Here is a 16169-nt window from a genome sequence, read left to right on the forward strand (position 1 = left end):
GTCAACCTGGAAGAAAGCTCGACGCACTGACAACTTCATACAGAGGAATCCGAGTTTACATACTGTAAGAGATCAGGCCTCATATGACAAAATAAAGGTTGACATAACACGACGCGCAAGTTGTATAAGGAAATACCAATAACAAAGGTACGTAATAGTATTTAAACGTGACAATGAATTGGGTTTTTGTGTCAAAACTGTAAAACAGGCATTTTTCCTAAATTATAAAAAATGTTGATTGATCTTATACAAAGGCATGTCACCAATCTCTATTACTTTCCTATTTAAAATTTTTTAAGCGTAATTATTTTTGTATTGTTGAGCGTCCCTTTACGTAACAATTACAAGCCAGGAACTGTCGACAACAACAAGGCGGGATCATTTTACAGACGCACCGCGGACAACTAGCTAGATTGCGGCCGCTGGAAGCAAAACCGCGTTCCTTCGAACTATTAAATTGAACGTACCCTCTCATTTTTTGTCTGCAGCACAAAGAAATTTAATGCTACAGAGAATATGGGGGTCCCGAAATTTTATCGATGGATTTCAGAGCGTTACCCTTGTCTCAGTGAAGTTGTCAAGGAACATCAGGTAAGAAAGAGGTGACCGCGGACAGCTACTCCGATTTATCGGATGTAGCGAGGTTAGCATCTGTAGCACTTGGCTATCGGCTTGTGAACTTGGGGATGTTTAAATTTTGATGCACTACATTAGTTTTTATGTTACAAAAAAATGTAATCACTAGGTAGCATCCTTTTTTAATCTACCGTCTTCAATCGCGAAACGATCTACTTTGCCGAGAAAGTGTTCATGTAAGCCCAACTCTAGTCCAAACAATTTTGTGTAAAATGATTATTAGAGTACAGCTTTTATTGTGTGGCGTTAGAAGTCAGTGACAGACTTTTAGATTGTCTGGAAAATCATGTTTTCTAAAGATTGACAGCGGCGTTGTGGCCATTATATCGTGGTGGTCCCCAACCTTTTTTGCGCCACGGACCGGGTTACGCGTCAGAAATATTTTTGCGGACCGTCCTTTATATAAGTAAATAATAAATGTATATAAAGTAATAATACATATGTAATAAATATATAAATATGATGAAATAAAATGGATACGACTGGCTTAAAAACTAATATAAACCACATCCAAATAAAACGCACCATTACGTTGAATTATTTGGAGCACCGAGCTTGTTTCTCAGAAACGAGCCGATCCCATCACATACGCAAATATGTCTTGTAGATTTACGGTAAACATTATATAGATTATATTAGATATTTCCAAGATAATCCATCCATCCAATAGTTGAACGATGCAATGTATTGCAAAGCTTGAGTAACTGTTTCGTCATGTTAAGTGTGCGTCCATAATTATGTGTGTGTGCGCACGCACATTTTAGTTTGGTAAGCATTTGTAATTGACTTCTAATACAAAATTATGTGTTTTTCTTTCAGATCCCAGAATTCGACAATCTCTATTTGGATATGAATGGGATCATTCATCAGTGTTCTCATCCAAATGATGAAGATGTTCACTTCCGCATCTCTGAAGAAAAGATTTTTGCTGACATTTTCCATTACTTGGAGGTACTTTTCAGGATCATCAAGCCACGCAAGGTTTTCTTCATGGCAGTTGATGGTGTGGCGCCAAGGGCAAAGATGAACCAACAGAGAGGACGGAGATTCCGGTGGGTTCAATAACAAGGAAGTGATCATTAGTTTTTTTTTGCCCTCTGACTAAATTGACACATTTTTATGAACATCAGTTAGTTTTAGAGACAACATCATGAACATATGTGTTTGTGTATGAAGGTCTGCTAAAGAAGCAGAAGAAAAAATCAAAAAAGCTCTGGATAAAGGAGAGGTGTTACCTACAGAAGCTCGTTTCGACTCCAACTGCATCACCCCAGGTAGGCCCTATTCCTCCCTTTTTTCGCATACTTCTGACAATTGTTTGTTTTTCTTTTTCCCCCTCCATCTTAATACATGCATTTTCATATTGATCTTATATGGCGACAATAGAAAGAACAAGAGCGTAACATGTTATTTTCAATGCATTAGCAAATTTAACATCCTTGGTCATCTCCTCCTAGGCACTGAGTTCATGGTGAGACTCCAAGAGCAGCTGAAGTATTTTGTCCACAAAAAACTCTCTACTGACAAACTTTGGCAGGATGTCAAAATCTACTTGTCTGGCCATGAGGTGCGTGTGAATGAACACTTTGGTCTTAACAAATATCTCGCCAAGATTGATTTCCTAACCAAATTGGAGCCTTTCCAATTGTTTTATAGACCCCTGGCGAGGGCGAGCATAAGATCATGGAATTCATACGTTCAGAGACTTCGAAGCCATTTCATGACCCTAACACCCGGCACTGCTTATATGGCCTGGATGCCGACCTGGTATGATTAGTGTGCATGTGAATTTAACATGAAAGTGAATTAACGTGGCAAAATTCACATGTTGTTTTGGCCCATTCATAGATCATGTTGGGTTTGACCAGCCATGAGCCAAATTTCTCACTACTCAGAGAAGAGGTCCGCTTTGGAGGAAAGAAATCCCAAAAAAGGTTTGGATGTTCTTTTTAAGGGTTGAATTTTAAATCTTGACCACCAGGCTATTTGGAATTAGAACCGGTACAATGGAAAATGGCCTTTATACAGTAGGGGAGTGACAACTCCGGCCACTTCACCAAATGCAGCACTGGGCCCCTTTTAGCCATGCTTCAAAATGGTGAAAATGAATTTCACGCTAAAACTGACCAGTATTACATCTCAGTATTCAAATATGTTTTCAACACTTATCGTCAAATATATTCCAGGTTTTTTTGACAACGAATCATGAAAAAATGACGTGACATTGTCATTTAAAGTGCTTGAAAACTCCTTGGTGAAAAAATCCTCTCCGTCTCATTCCTTCCAGGATAACTGCTCCAGAGGAGACAACGTTCCATTTGCTCCACTTGTCGCTGATGAGGGAATACATTAACTATGAGTTCTCGGAGGCTAAGGTTGGAGAACAGACACATCATGTTTGAAACACATAAAGCCTGCATATTTCAAATGATCTTGATGGATGTTTTTTTTTTGTTTTATATAAACTCAGTTGGGCTCTAAATATGACTTGGAGCGGATAATTGATGACTGGATTCTAATGAGCTTCCTTGTGGGGAATGACTTCATCCCTCACCTTCCTCATCTTCACATAAATCACGATGCTTTGCCGTTGTTGTATAAGACTTACATCAGTGCGCTACCCAGTCTTGATGGTGAGAAAGTCACGAACAAAAAAGTATTCTATGTTGACGTTCCTGTGTTTTAATTCTGTGTTATTTAGTAAGCCTGATACAATATAATGTCTTAGACAAAGTTCTAGAGCAGGGATGGGCAGCTTGGAAGGGACCACAATTTTGTTTTTACCGCAGGTCCAAATCAGACCACAGACTTCTTAACAACATGTAGGACAAAAACACAATTTAAAATGTGGACAAAATATGTCCACGTCTCTTTACTAAATTAGTAACGCCTCTTGTAGGGCTGTAGGGCTCATAAAAAAAAAAAAAAAATTTATCACAAGAAAATTTTTATACATAAAAAAAAAAGAAATATTAAGGCAAAAAACTATTTGAAATTGTATAATTATGTAAGTACCTTTTGGACCAAACAATCGTTATGAAATTAAATTGGAACAATTTTCTTTCTATCATACCCGAACAAAATTTAGCAAATTTCCATGGGGGTGCAAACCTACATACCGAGCTACACTGCTCATCACTGTGATGTGAATCAAATTCTTTTGTTTTTTTGTTCTCAGGTTATCTGAACGAGAATGGCCATCTTAACCTCGGAAACTTTGAGAAATACTTGGAAAAACTCTCTGAGGTTTGGATTTTAGAATTAAAGCAACACTTTTATTTTATTGTACTACATAATTGCTTTCTCTAGTGCTAGTAATAAGTAATTTCCCCATATTACATTTTGCAGATCCACGTATTGTTCAGAATGGAAGAATTAATATTGGTGTCAGTCCTATGTAAAGATATTTATACAGTATGTGCGTACTATATAGAGTATGTGTATAGTATACACAAATACAGTAAATACTATATTCAGGGATGAGAATTTTCCACGCATTCCGCAGATTAATGTGTTTTTATTCACATATATATATATATATATATATATATACAAACACACACACACACATACACACAGACATATATATACACACACACAAAATCCCCCCCCCCCCTACTTTTCCGTGCTTTTTCACATTTACCACTCTCATCCCTCTATATTCAGTATTAAGAAAAACAACGTTTGATGTATTGTATTTTGCTACCTCTGTCCAGTTTGACCGTGAACATTTCAATGAGGTGTTTGTGGACTTGAAGTGGTTTGAGAGTAAAGTTGGTAACAAGTACCTAAATGAGGCGGCGGGTCAAGCAGCAGAGATGGAAGCTGCCAGTAAACGCACCCACAAGGAAGAGGTAGGGCGGCAGTAAATAATTAAACCGTATCCAATATTGTGTTTTCCCTGCATACATATGCTAATTTCTCCACTTCTTGTGTGTTTTACAGGATTGTTCTCTCCCTCTGGTAGACCTGACATCACCTGATAAAGTGACAGACGGTGGGAAAGTACCAACTGTCGAGGATGATGAGGAAGAAGATGATATATTTGAAACTGAGTTTCGACAGTACAAGCGCACGTACTATATGACCAAGATGGGTGTCGACGTAGTGTCTGAGTAAGTTTTAAAAGTTTTTTTTTTTTATCTACCACGCACCCACTCATAACTGTTTGAAAAAGAATATTTATACGATGTTTTCCAAGCACATATTGTAGCAAGTATGTGGAAAAAATCTTTTTCACAAGATGAGTGCAGTTCAAGCACGTATTGTAGTGGGTATGTGAGAGAAAAAAATTTCTAAGATAAGTGCTGTGCCCTCCACAATTCTTGGCGCTCATGGTAAAGGTTTTATGTTGTTTTTTTTAGCTTCCCAAATTTTTTTTCTAAATAATATTATATGAAATGATGCTATGTAAAGTGACCTGAAACAATGTCTGTATTAATTCTTTTACAGTGATTTTCTATCAAAGCAAGCCAAATGTTATGTCGAAGGCATCCAGTGGATTCTTCACTACTATTATCATGGGGTTAAATCCTGGAGCTGGTGAGAACAAATTCCCATTTAATCTTTCCGTGTCCTGCCATTTATTACTTAATATCTTCTAAAACAGATTGGGGTGTGAGATGCTAATTTAATTTTTATTTATTTATTTATTTATTTTTAACTCTGCCAAAGAGATGTTGCTTTTAACCCATGAGGCATCAGTTGTTTTAGATACTCACTTTTGATATCACTATTTAAAAAAGTTGTTTTGAGATCAAGGCATATTGTGTATGTTGCTTGGTGCACAATTTTGCATCCTTGATGCTTAATGGGTTAAGCTTATTCATACTATCTTTGTTTCGGCAGGTTTTACCCCTATCACTATGCACCGTTCCTGTCAGACATCAGAAATATTTCAGAGTTGACGTTGACCTTTGATTTTGGGAAACCCTTCATGCCCTTCCAGCAACTCTTGGCAGTCTTGCCCGCTGCCAGCAAGGAGCTTTTGCCTGAATGTTACAGGGTAACACACACACATTCTCACTGGACCTTTTCCTCATTACAAAGAAAACAACCAAATGCGTCTGTTTGTTTTACTCATTTTGCTAGCTTGTGGATTTAATATGAGCATCACCCAACCCAGACAACATGACATCCTTTAAGAAGAATCAGTCATAGACGTTAGGGAGAGAATCCGGTCACTTTTCAAAATAAAGTGTTTTTCAGCCTAGCCTAATAAATAAAGCAGAAATGCTGTAAGTTTGGTTGGTTGTTTTTTGGCAGTCCACCACGGCTAGCGCATGGCAATGCACTTTTTGGCTATATCTTTATTTGTTGTTGCAGTTTTTGGATTGATTCTAGTGCTCAGAGGATAATTTTCCCCCAGAATAAACTTAATTCATTCATTTTTTTTATACAAACTACGCTTTATCTTCATTTTAAACCTTTTTTCATCAATGTTTAAGTGACAGACAAAGTCCAACGTGCGAACAGTAAACTCTTGGATATAGCTTGCAGGAGGAAGAACAAAGTTGTTAAACCCTCATTGACAAATGTGGTCACAATGGAATTAATTAGTGCACTGCTTTTGACTTTCCAGCAACTGATGACCAGTGAAACGTCTCCCATTATTGAATATTACCCTACGGACTTCGGAACAGACCTCAATGGCAAGCAGCAGGAGTGGGAGGCTGTAGTGCTAATTCCTTTCATTGATGAGGTAAAGTGCATTAAAACACCATAATGCTTTTACAAATTTTCTTGAATGTTCTCCATTTTTTTTTGTCTCGTAACAGAGGTGTTTGTTAGCAGCCATGGAGAGCTGCAATTATAAGCTGACAAAAGAAGAGAAAGCCAGGAATAATCATACAGAGTGTGGTCTATATACATATGACCATGACGAAGACTTCACATTCCTCTCCACCATTCCTCACCTCTTCCCAAATATTCTCCATTGCCATGTCAGGTAGATGCACACTTCACCTCTTGACTCTTACACTGGTCAACTGATCTCAGTCAGATTTATAAAATCTTATCATGCTATGTCAAACGTAAATCACATTAACCATCGTAATTGCATGGCAGAATTAAAATATATTCTCGTTCGTCTTTTCCCTTTGTCTTCATTATTTTGTGGTTGTCTCGTCATCGCTCAGCAGTTATTTCATCACCACATTAAGTATAGCTAAGATATATGAATGTAGAGATAAATATCGTGTAGAAGTGTATTGAAATGGAATGCATCCATCTAACAGCTCTCGTTTGAAATGTCCACTGCAAGTTAATTTGTTATGCCTCTGGGTTTTCCAGGAAAGAAGACATTCCCATGGATGCCTGGCAAGTTCCACTAAACCACATTGGCAGGAGTGTGGATCGCTCAGCGCTGTATTTTTGTGGATTCCCCACACTACATCACATAAAACACAAGGTATTTTATGCAGAACCCTTATGTTTCTTGACTGTATGACAAACACAGAACATAATCATTTCGAGCAGTACATCTAGGAGAAGCAAAATATGGGACTTTTCATTGAGGAAAAAAAATTCACTGTACAGCCAAATGTATATCACCAGCATGGCATTTTAAAAATGCTGTACTTATGGCCGAAGCTCAAAATGTTTTCATTGGGACAGTCATGTTTAACAGCCACATCTATAAAAAAAAAAAAAAGCAGCAGATGAGATTTAGATGTATTGTGATCACTAAGCATATTGTCTTGTTCTTTCTATTATTTATTTGTACTTGTTCTTTTAGTTTAGTATGAAGAAAAATGGGGTGGTTGTATTCCAACAAAGCAGCAGAGGTGACAATATGATACTGGAGATCCTCCCCAGTCAGAAAAAAGAACTGGTGAGTTCTCTTGTCTTTCTTTCTAATGGTAATGTGCGCGTATGTGGAAGTACTTTACTTTAATACTTGGTTATTTAGCTTCAGTATAAAATATGGTACACAATATTAGAAATGACTACTCTCTTGCAAATTATAACCACAACGATGAAGTGTTGTTTCCCTGCACTTATCTGTCCCTAACATGTGCTCTGTCTTCTTTATAGCATTGCAAGGATGTTGCTGAACAAGTACTGGGCAAATCAGTCTTTGTAAACTGGCCACATCTGGAGGAAGCACGCATCATTGCTGTGTCAGATGGAGACACCAAGTAAAAGTTTTTTGTTTTTTTTCCTGGCAAAGATTCATTTACGGTCTTTTAATGCAGAAAGTTTCATTCATCAACAAGCACAAATATAGACCAGTTTGTTAGGATCATCTTAAATTAAAAAAAATTCGTATGCTTCTAAGATTTTCTCTAGAAGAACCATCAGGGGTCCAACGAGTCTACAACAGGGCTTCCACCCCTCCACCGACCAAAATCACTTACCTCTTAGACAAGGAGCAGAGGGACTGGATAAAAGACATCCAAGGAATAACAGAACAGTAAGGCTCGAACACGAGCAAAAATCATTTTCAAATAATGAAAAAACTGTTCTTCAATTACATACATTATATCATCTGTCATTCATCCCCAATCTCATATTTTGCAGCTACCTGAAGAGGAAAGGCATCAAAGTGAATGAAACGACAGTGGTTTTATATGGACAACTGCTGACAGGAAGAAAATACATCCCAAAGTCGAACGGTGTGGTCGAGTTGGAGAAACAGTGGGCTAAGCAGGTCCTTCCTTTTGCCTACCAGACTGTCGTCCAGGTACACGTTCCACAAGTTTCAACTATTGCTAACTAGTTGACTAGTAAACGTACTTGTTGACTAGTAATGCAACCAAGGTCATTTGCCAAAGCTAATTGCATTTCCTAGCTTCTCTCTTCCATTCTCAAACACATTTTTGTCAAGCCTTTGTGATGAAGACATTCATTCATTCATTCATTCATTCATTCATTCATATTACCGTATGTTTCTGATGAAAAGTCGCTCCGGAATACAAGTCGCATCAGCCATAAAATGCACAATATAGAAGGAAAAAAAACATATATAAGTCACTCCGGAGTTTAACTCACATTTTGGTGGAAATTTATTTGGCAAAATCCAACACCAAAAACAGACATGAACCAGCTACTTATAGTCCGAAAAGTACAGAATTTATTGTTTATTTTAAAATGATGATTCATCTTGATGAAAGCATTGCTAATGTCATGTACATTATCATCCACTGCACTGATAATCGCTGGCCTCACTTTTTCTAGGAGATTGAGGCCTTTTATTCATCTTTGACCTGCTTCAAGAGCTTAGAAGACCTCTATCCTCCACTAACCACTGTTTTCATGGTGGGAAACCCCTACTATGCTGGCATGGGCAAGGTCAGTTAACTGCAATTTCTACACTTCTAAAACTTTGGATCTCACCCCAACTATTGCAACTGCATTTCCATCGCTCGTTGTACATTCTGAACAGGTGCAAGATTCCAGCGACGTCATCAAATATGGCCGTGTGCGTGTGGTTTTCCACATCCCAACTGAGCCCCAACTAGAGGTTCTCATCCAAAACCAGCATGTAAGACATACATACATTATTACACACACACACAAATTAAAAGTATGTCTCCAATTGATTTTTCTGAATGTATTTGTCTTTTGTGTTTTATAGAAGTACTGTGTAAAGTACAGCCCTGGGTACGTTGTGGCATCCCGGCTTGGTATTAGCGGCTACCTTGTGTCACGCTTTTCTGGAAGCATCTTCATTGGCAGAGGATCTAAAAAGAAGTACAGTACTATAATTACCAGACTATAAGCCACTATCTTTTTTCACTTAGTGTGTATTATTCTGTATACATACCTTTTTTCTTTTTTACGAGTGCATGTCACATTCAGATGTGCTTGATGTTACAGAAATGACGGTATTTTGTTACCCCTTGTATACCAATGTATTTCAGAAACGTACCTTTATTACCCTCATGACTAAGCCATTTGTGCTTTATGTCTGCAAATGCATTTTTAGCCCCTGTGGAGAGCAAAAAGGGAATGTTGGGCTGAACCTGAAGTTTAACAAGAAGAATGAGGAAGTTCCAGGGTACACTAAGAGAACTGAGAAGGAATGGCTTTACTCTGCTGCTGTGGAGGAGCTATTAGCCGAATACTTAGATAGGTAAAACAGAACATTGCCATTCAAGTGTGATTTTTAAATCATTTATTGGAAATATATTGTATTTTAAAATACTATCATTTATATTTTTATAGATTTCCTGAGGTGTTTGACACTGTTGCAAGAAACAGTCATGATGATGTGTTCTATGAAGACGACATCTGGCCCGGGGAAGAACACAATGGGTCAGTGCATATACTTGTACTTGCCCGCATGTACAAACAGTGTACCTAATAGGTTTTATTTACAATAAAATAATTAATAATATAGTCCTTCCTTGGAGGCATTTTATACTTGGTAAACCTCAGATAAAAACCAAATCATGACACAAAGTTGTCAATTTAAATCTTATGTATGCAAATATTTACAGGGCAGAAAAGGTGGCTGAAATCGTGACATGGTTGAAAAATCACCCCGTCAGCTCTATCAGCAGAACGTCATGTGACTTGCAAGTGTTGGACGTCGCAATCATCGAGAAAATTGAGGAAGCTGTGGAGAAAGCCAAGGTGTTACACACACACACACACACACACACACACACACACACACACACTCATATTCTTTTCTGCGCTATTGTTCGTTTGTTTCAGCTCTTAACCATATTTTTCCTTTTTATGCCTATCATGTAACCTAGGTGAAGAGTACAAAGAAAGTTCGAGTCACCGTAAAGCCGCATCTCCTGTTTAGGGTTTGTATTTTTTTCTTTTGTAATGGTCAAGTCTGTCCAAGTAATTTTACTGTTTGTAATTGCACCAAATGGCTTATTTACCTTAAAGATGTCTTCCCATAGTTTTCAGATTACTGTCCTTTGAGGCATGTCTGATACATTGGTGGATATTAGGTTCCTGCTTCACATATATGGCTATGTTCTTATGCTTTTGTATTATTAAATAAGTCACCATCATCTTTGCATCCATCATGTTGGGTTTTCAATGGCAATGCAAATCTGAGAGGTAGCACAAGTTTAGAATTTCTCTCAGGCATCCATGTTCTCATATTTCCATGTAGCCCTTGGAGCAGCAACACGGTGTGGTGCCAGACCCCAATGCAGAATATCGCCTGTTTGACCGTGTCATCAATGTCAGAGAGAGCTTCACTGTCCCGTTGGGTCTCAGAGGCACTGTTATTGGCATTAAAGGAGGTGATGACACATCATTTCAAACTCCTCAATTTCATTTGTTGGAAGACAAATATGAAATAAAATAAATGATGAAGATGTCATTAATATTGTGCATGTTTTGCCTTTCAGCTGAGCGCGAGGACGAGGTTCTCTATGAGGTGCTGTTTGATGAGGAATTTGCTGGAGGGCTTAATATCAGGTAATTGGAGCCAATATGATGAGTTACGTCATGAGAAGTGTACAGCCATGGCCAATTGTTGTGAGAATGACAGTAAAAAGTTTACTACTCATTTTTAATGACAGCAATTGGCATGTCCTGCCTGCTTTCCATGGCTCCTTGTGTCAGGATGTTCAATATAATGCTGATAAGATCTAAGACAAGACTTTCTGATATCCTCAGGTGCACATCACCTCGTTGTTACCGCCTACCGCCCTGTGCGCTACTTAACCAATCACATGGGGCCCGAATGGATCCCATGTACAACACACTCACCGCCATTATCAACCCTCAACCTGCTGCTGCCACCAACGTCAACTCACATCATCATCTCGCCAGCCTCAACCACTCTCCACGTTCACCCTTTATATCAACGCAGGTAAGAGATTATTTTTATCTCGTCACGATTCTTGCAATCTCTCTTCTTCTTTTTTTTTTCTTCCCCTCATTCTCTTTGTTTTACCGAATAGCAGGTAAGACCAGCCTACCAAGGCAGCAAAAATTCTAAGGCTGCTATGCAGAAGCAACAGGACAAGGTGAGTTTATATACCCGGGATAAACATTACATTACTGCATCTCGTAACAGATAAAGACAAAGACGACTTTTCTCTCTAGACTTTATACTTTGTCCACTTGTCATTGTAGAATAACGACTCTTACGTAAGAATATGGCAGTCTTTGTGTGACTCCGGTGCTTCCCAAAGACCTCCTGCTCAATGCCAAAATGATGTAAGCTCATGTTTACACATGTGTTTGTCTTTGCGCACAGTGCTTTGAGCATAACGCACTGATTTTTGTCACTAGCATCATAGAAGACACAAGTTTCAAACTCACGGACTTGGGGACAGATGTAGCCTGCCGCGCAATTTTACGTGGCCTGCAAATGCAAATCATGTCGGTCAACCATGTTTGTGTAAAACATGATCTGTAAAAGTTAATAAGTAGAGTGAAAAATGTAGTTTGTGTATTTGTGTGTACTCTGCAGCCCTCCGGTGGTCTCATTAAGTTGTTGAAGAAAAACGAAGATGGCGTTTCACTTTTACCCCAGCAGAACACAGTCAACAAGGTATTCACACACACACACACACACACACACACACACACACACACACACACACACACACACACACACACACACACACACACACACACGGGGAGGAGAGGTGGTTGTGGTTTGACCAAAGTTTCTCTTGAGTATGAAATTGGCTGCAAAGTCATCCTATTTTTATTTCTGCTGTTTAAGTTTGTATTTATTCAATCAGACATCAACTGAGTTTGAGGACCTGATAGCCAGCCTTAAGATTTCCAAGGACAGCCAACAGAGTCCTACAAATCTTCCTCCAGCTCCTGTCCAAACAACCGCCACCCAATCCGATGAGCCTTTGTCACCGCAGTCCTTTGCAATGGTCAGTATCAGCCTTGCAATAAAAGAAAACGGATATTTCTTTTGTGAATCCCATCTCTAAAATTAGAGTGACCCTTTACTCCAAAAACATGTGTGGGCAAGCACCATTGTTACTAAGATAGTGTTCCAACTGACTGTGCTTGTAGAAGGGCACAATGGTGTTGAAAGAGATGCTGAAGATTGATGGCACTGCAACAGGAAGTTCTGCCCCTCAGGAGACTGCTAACGACCAGAAACAAAACAAGAGAAGAAAGTCCAAAAAATTAGGTACCTTATTTCCATCTAAGCAGTACAGTGATCCTTCGCCACTTAGCGCTTCACCTTTCGCTAATGCGCTCCTTTGCGGGTTTATAAGTGGCGGGAAAACGGCATTTAGATACACACTGATAGTGTCTATGAGCAATGTGCCGTTTCTACTTCACGGATTTCGCTTTTTTGCAGGTGGAACACATCTTCCACGAAAAACGAGGGATCACTGTAATTTTATATTACCAGTTAGCAAAATAATTCAGCTGTTGTAATAAAACTAGTCTTTTTTTTTTTATTGTCTATAGATATATAACAGAATACAGTTAAAGCCTGTTGTTATATTTGATTCTTTTTCCCCCCCTCAACTAGCGGCACAAATGAATCTTTCCCATGGAGATAAAGCTCAATCGTCTTCCCCTGTGCCTGTTACCCATGTTCACCAGTCCAACCCGTTGATGGCCAGTAAGGTGTCGGAGTTGGAGTGCGTGTGTGTCTCTTTAGGCATGGCACCACCGGAGTTCAGCTTTATGCACAACAGACTGGTAATACTGCAATACAATGTCGTGGATTTGAAACAAAACAATGCATTGCTGGAATGTGTCATACTTGATCATAATAGAAAATCAACTAAATAATTGAGATCCATCATTTTGTCCTTCAACATTCTGCATGGCATTGGCTGTGTCTGCAGGGTGTTGCGGTGTGTCAGGTTAAGCTGCCCAACGGTTTGACTCTTCACGGGCCTCAGTGTCAATCAGAAAACGAAGCCAAGGAGAAAGCTGCCTTCTTTGCCTTACAGCGACTGGTACGACAAACTGTTTTGATAAAATTACATTACATCAGAGCTTTTTAAAAATCTATTTCGCTTTGGTTCAAGACAATAAAGTAAACTTTACTGTTATACATGTTGTAAATTTGAGTGTTGATTCTATATATTGACTAAAAAAAAAATCTTTCTATATAGTCATATATTTTTAGTGTTAAATAAAATCCTTGCTTCAGTTCCCAGTTTTATCTGTAAGAAAAAAAAAAAAAAGACTTTTGACCAACAAAGTGTAAGAAAGTTGTCCCTCAAATTCGGTTGTTGATTTGCAAACTGCTCTGCAAAGAAAAAACATTTTGAGCATTGTGTTGTGTAGTCTTTCAGTAGTTGATCATACTACACGACGCAACCTCGGATTAGATTTGTTTTCTGTCATTTCACGTTGCATTATTTAGTAAAAAAAAAAAAAAAAAGAGAGAGAATCTATAACAGTCAAACTTTTTCCCCTGTTAGAATTCACTGGGCTCAGGTTTCCCTCTTCAACCCCCTCTGTTCCATGGAGTGTCGCGTTTGCAGTCTCCAGCCATCAGAGCTATGCCTCCTGTTTACAACCAGCCAGGTAAATCCACATAAACATTTGATCACACCTGCTAAGAGGAAAAATGCAAGTGAACTTTCCATTCCATTCTTCTTATATTTTCATTATCAAGCAATATAATGACTGGAACAGAATTTGCTCACGGCACTTGTATTGTTCTCCGTAGGCGGCTTGCTGATGCCCCAGCGGGGTTGCGCTCCCCCCCCTATGTGGGGAATGCCCCTGCCACCCCACCCTCACCCCCATCAAAACCCAGCATTCTACAGAGCAGCAGGAACGTTTCCAGGTGTCTCAAGGCCACAGCCTGTCAATACTCAGCCCATTGGCTCACATCATCAATTCATCCCTTTACAGGTCAGCATACAAGTCGGTAAACTTTTTGGCTTTAACATGTTTTTTTTTTTCCCCCTCAGCTGAATGAAACACAATCAAAAGATTCAAATTTGAACATTACTTGATTCATTAAGAGCAACAATCCTTCACCAAAAAAAAAAAAAAAACTAGGCTTCGGTGTGTTTCTGAAAATGTTGTCGTGCTCTTGAACACCAACAGGTTACGAAAAAGCGAATGTCTACCAACAAGAAATCCCAAGAGTTTTACTCAGCTGCCCAGAACGCAGAGAGGAATAAAGCCCGACGAGGCCAGGATACGCCTCCTGGCCAGTCACAACCCGTCAGAGAAGACCACCCTGCTCCGGCAAACACGGTTCCTGTAACCATGACCCACCCGTCCACGCCTCCTCGGCAAAATAGGCCGGCCTCGGGCCACACCCCTGGCTCCGCCTCCAAAAGGAAGCACAGGAAACTGGCCGTGAACTTTGAGGCAGCTCGAGTGTCCGACCAGTGAACTTGATGCGCGTCAGCATGTGTGCTCGCACCTCTGCTGCATATTGCAGTTGCTCCGTTGGCTGATTGATATACCAATCACTTCCTTGTGAATTTAAGAGTCAGGTTTTTGCAGCAAAAAAAAAATTATACAGCTCCTTACTTTGCATTTTGGCCTCCAGATTTGACAAAGATGAGAATCTCACAATAGCAACGATGGCAACAGACTCACAGAATTGAAGCCCTACATCTCGAAGTTCACTTTAACTATGCACCGACTCTCCAATTAACTGACACCGGTATTACAGAGATGAACTGAAGTTTTTCCCCAATGAGAAGTGGCAGCTCCCAGCTCTCACTGCTGTGATTTTATTTGCTCGAGTGGCTCTTTTTTATTTTTATTTTAGGAATTTGGCTGCAAACCTAAAAGTTAAAAAAAAAAAAATTGCATAGTTGTAATTATAATGCCACTACAAGATTTTAAGTTCATTTATGATGGTTGAAATGCTCCCCCCCCCCCCCCCCCTCCTGAATATTAGTAAAATAATGATGGTGTTGATATTTTAACTACCAACCAACGGAAATGCAGAATTTATATTCACACTGTGGTGAGATGCTTTCAAAATTATTCTTCACCAGGTCTGTTATGTGTCAATCTTAAAGAATAAATATGTGGGCATATTCACCAAGCAGAAAAAATTCAATTAGTCAATTTCCTTTTATAGAATTTTATGGATGGCTGATAGGTACTTTCCTCTGGCAAATTGTTAACTCGTTTTTTTTTATTTTTTTCATTTGGGTGTATTGATATCAATGTTACAGTGAACATATGAAGCCGCTGTCTTGCTTAAATTTTTTTGGGTGCTATTTGGAGTTCACATGCCATATTGACATTAAGTCTATTCTGGAGCAAAAGGTTAAGGTTTAATAAAATATGACAACTCAAGCATGTATTTTTTTTTTAAAAGTGTTTGTAATTAAATGTCCATTTTAAGTTTAAATCCAACACTGCTGTGTCAGAGAATGGCAAATTTGTGTTGATGATTGCTTCATTTTTCCTGATTTTGGGGTTGCCTACGACTGCTTCAATAAACCTAATTGAGAGCAAGTAAGATATATGACGCTATTATAACTATACAATTAGGATACTTGTTAAATAAAATGCACATTTTGTTACACAGGGATTTTACACCATTATCTAAATTACCTTTACAAAGACAAACCTTTGTGTTCCCGATAAGCAAATTCCTAAACTACAGCAATAAAATACTGCTGTCTTTGTTT

General features: G+C 38.8%; 1 protein-coding gene across 4 annotated transcripts; it reads left to right on the plus strand.

Annotated features, from left to right (window-relative positions):
- The first annotated feature begins 345 nt into the window (after positions 1–345).
- On the plus strand, positions 346–15891 carry xrn1 (5'-3' exoribonuclease 1). 4 transcript variants are annotated; one of them, XM_085929640.1, is made up of 40 exons: positions 346–591; positions 1456–1688; positions 1813–1910; positions 2094–2203; positions 2293–2403; positions 2485–2570; positions 2924–3011; positions 3107–3269; positions 3815–3882; positions 4353–4490; positions 4582–4751; positions 5089–5178; positions 5485–5641; positions 6218–6337; positions 6414–6583; positions 6928–7045; positions 7373–7468; positions 7672–7775; positions 7916–8050; positions 8158–8320; positions 8815–8928; positions 9023–9121; positions 9215–9330; positions 9566–9712; positions 9805–9894; positions 10080–10215; positions 10344–10397; positions 10718–10850; positions 10959–11028; positions 11230–11425; positions 11517–11582; positions 11692–11775; positions 12032–12112; positions 12309–12452; positions 12598–12718; positions 13070–13242; positions 13392–13505; positions 13977–14082; positions 14228–14415; positions 14614–15891. In XM_085929640.1, exons 1-40 carry the CDS (start codon positions 517–519, stop codon positions 14905–14907), a joined length of 5019 nt encoding a protein of 1672 aa, XP_085785766.1. In that variant the 5' UTR covers positions 346–516; the 3' UTR covers positions 14908–15891. The 4 variants fall into 4 exon arrangements, with proteins under 4 accessions (XP_085785766.1, XP_085785767.1, XP_085785768.1 ...); XM_085929641.1 differs by having other exon boundaries at positions 11520–11582; XM_085929642.1 differs by lacking the exon at positions 11692–11775.
- Positions 15892–16169: the final 278 nt, after the last annotated feature.

Source organism: Syngnathus leptorhynchus, chromosome 14 (genome assembly GCF_054491065.1).
Source record: "Syngnathus leptorhynchus isolate UIUO chromosome 14, UIUO_Slep, whole genome shotgun sequence".
NCBI lineage: Eukaryota > Metazoa > Chordata > Actinopteri > Syngnathiformes > Syngnathidae > Syngnathus > Syngnathus leptorhynchus.

Coding starts and splice junctions, on each gene's coding strand:
- xrn1 (XM_085929640.1), top strand. CDS start 517: ATGGGGGTCCCGAAATTTTATCGATGGATTTCAGAGCGTTACCCTTGT. Junction 2,571..2,923: donor GGAAAGAAATCCCAAAAAAG/GTTTGGATGTTC, acceptor CATTCCTTCCAG/GATAACTGCTCCAGAGGAGA. Junction 5,642..6,217: donor TTTTGCCTGAATGTTACAGG/GTAACACACACA, acceptor TTGACTTTCCAG/CAACTGATGACCAGTGAAAC.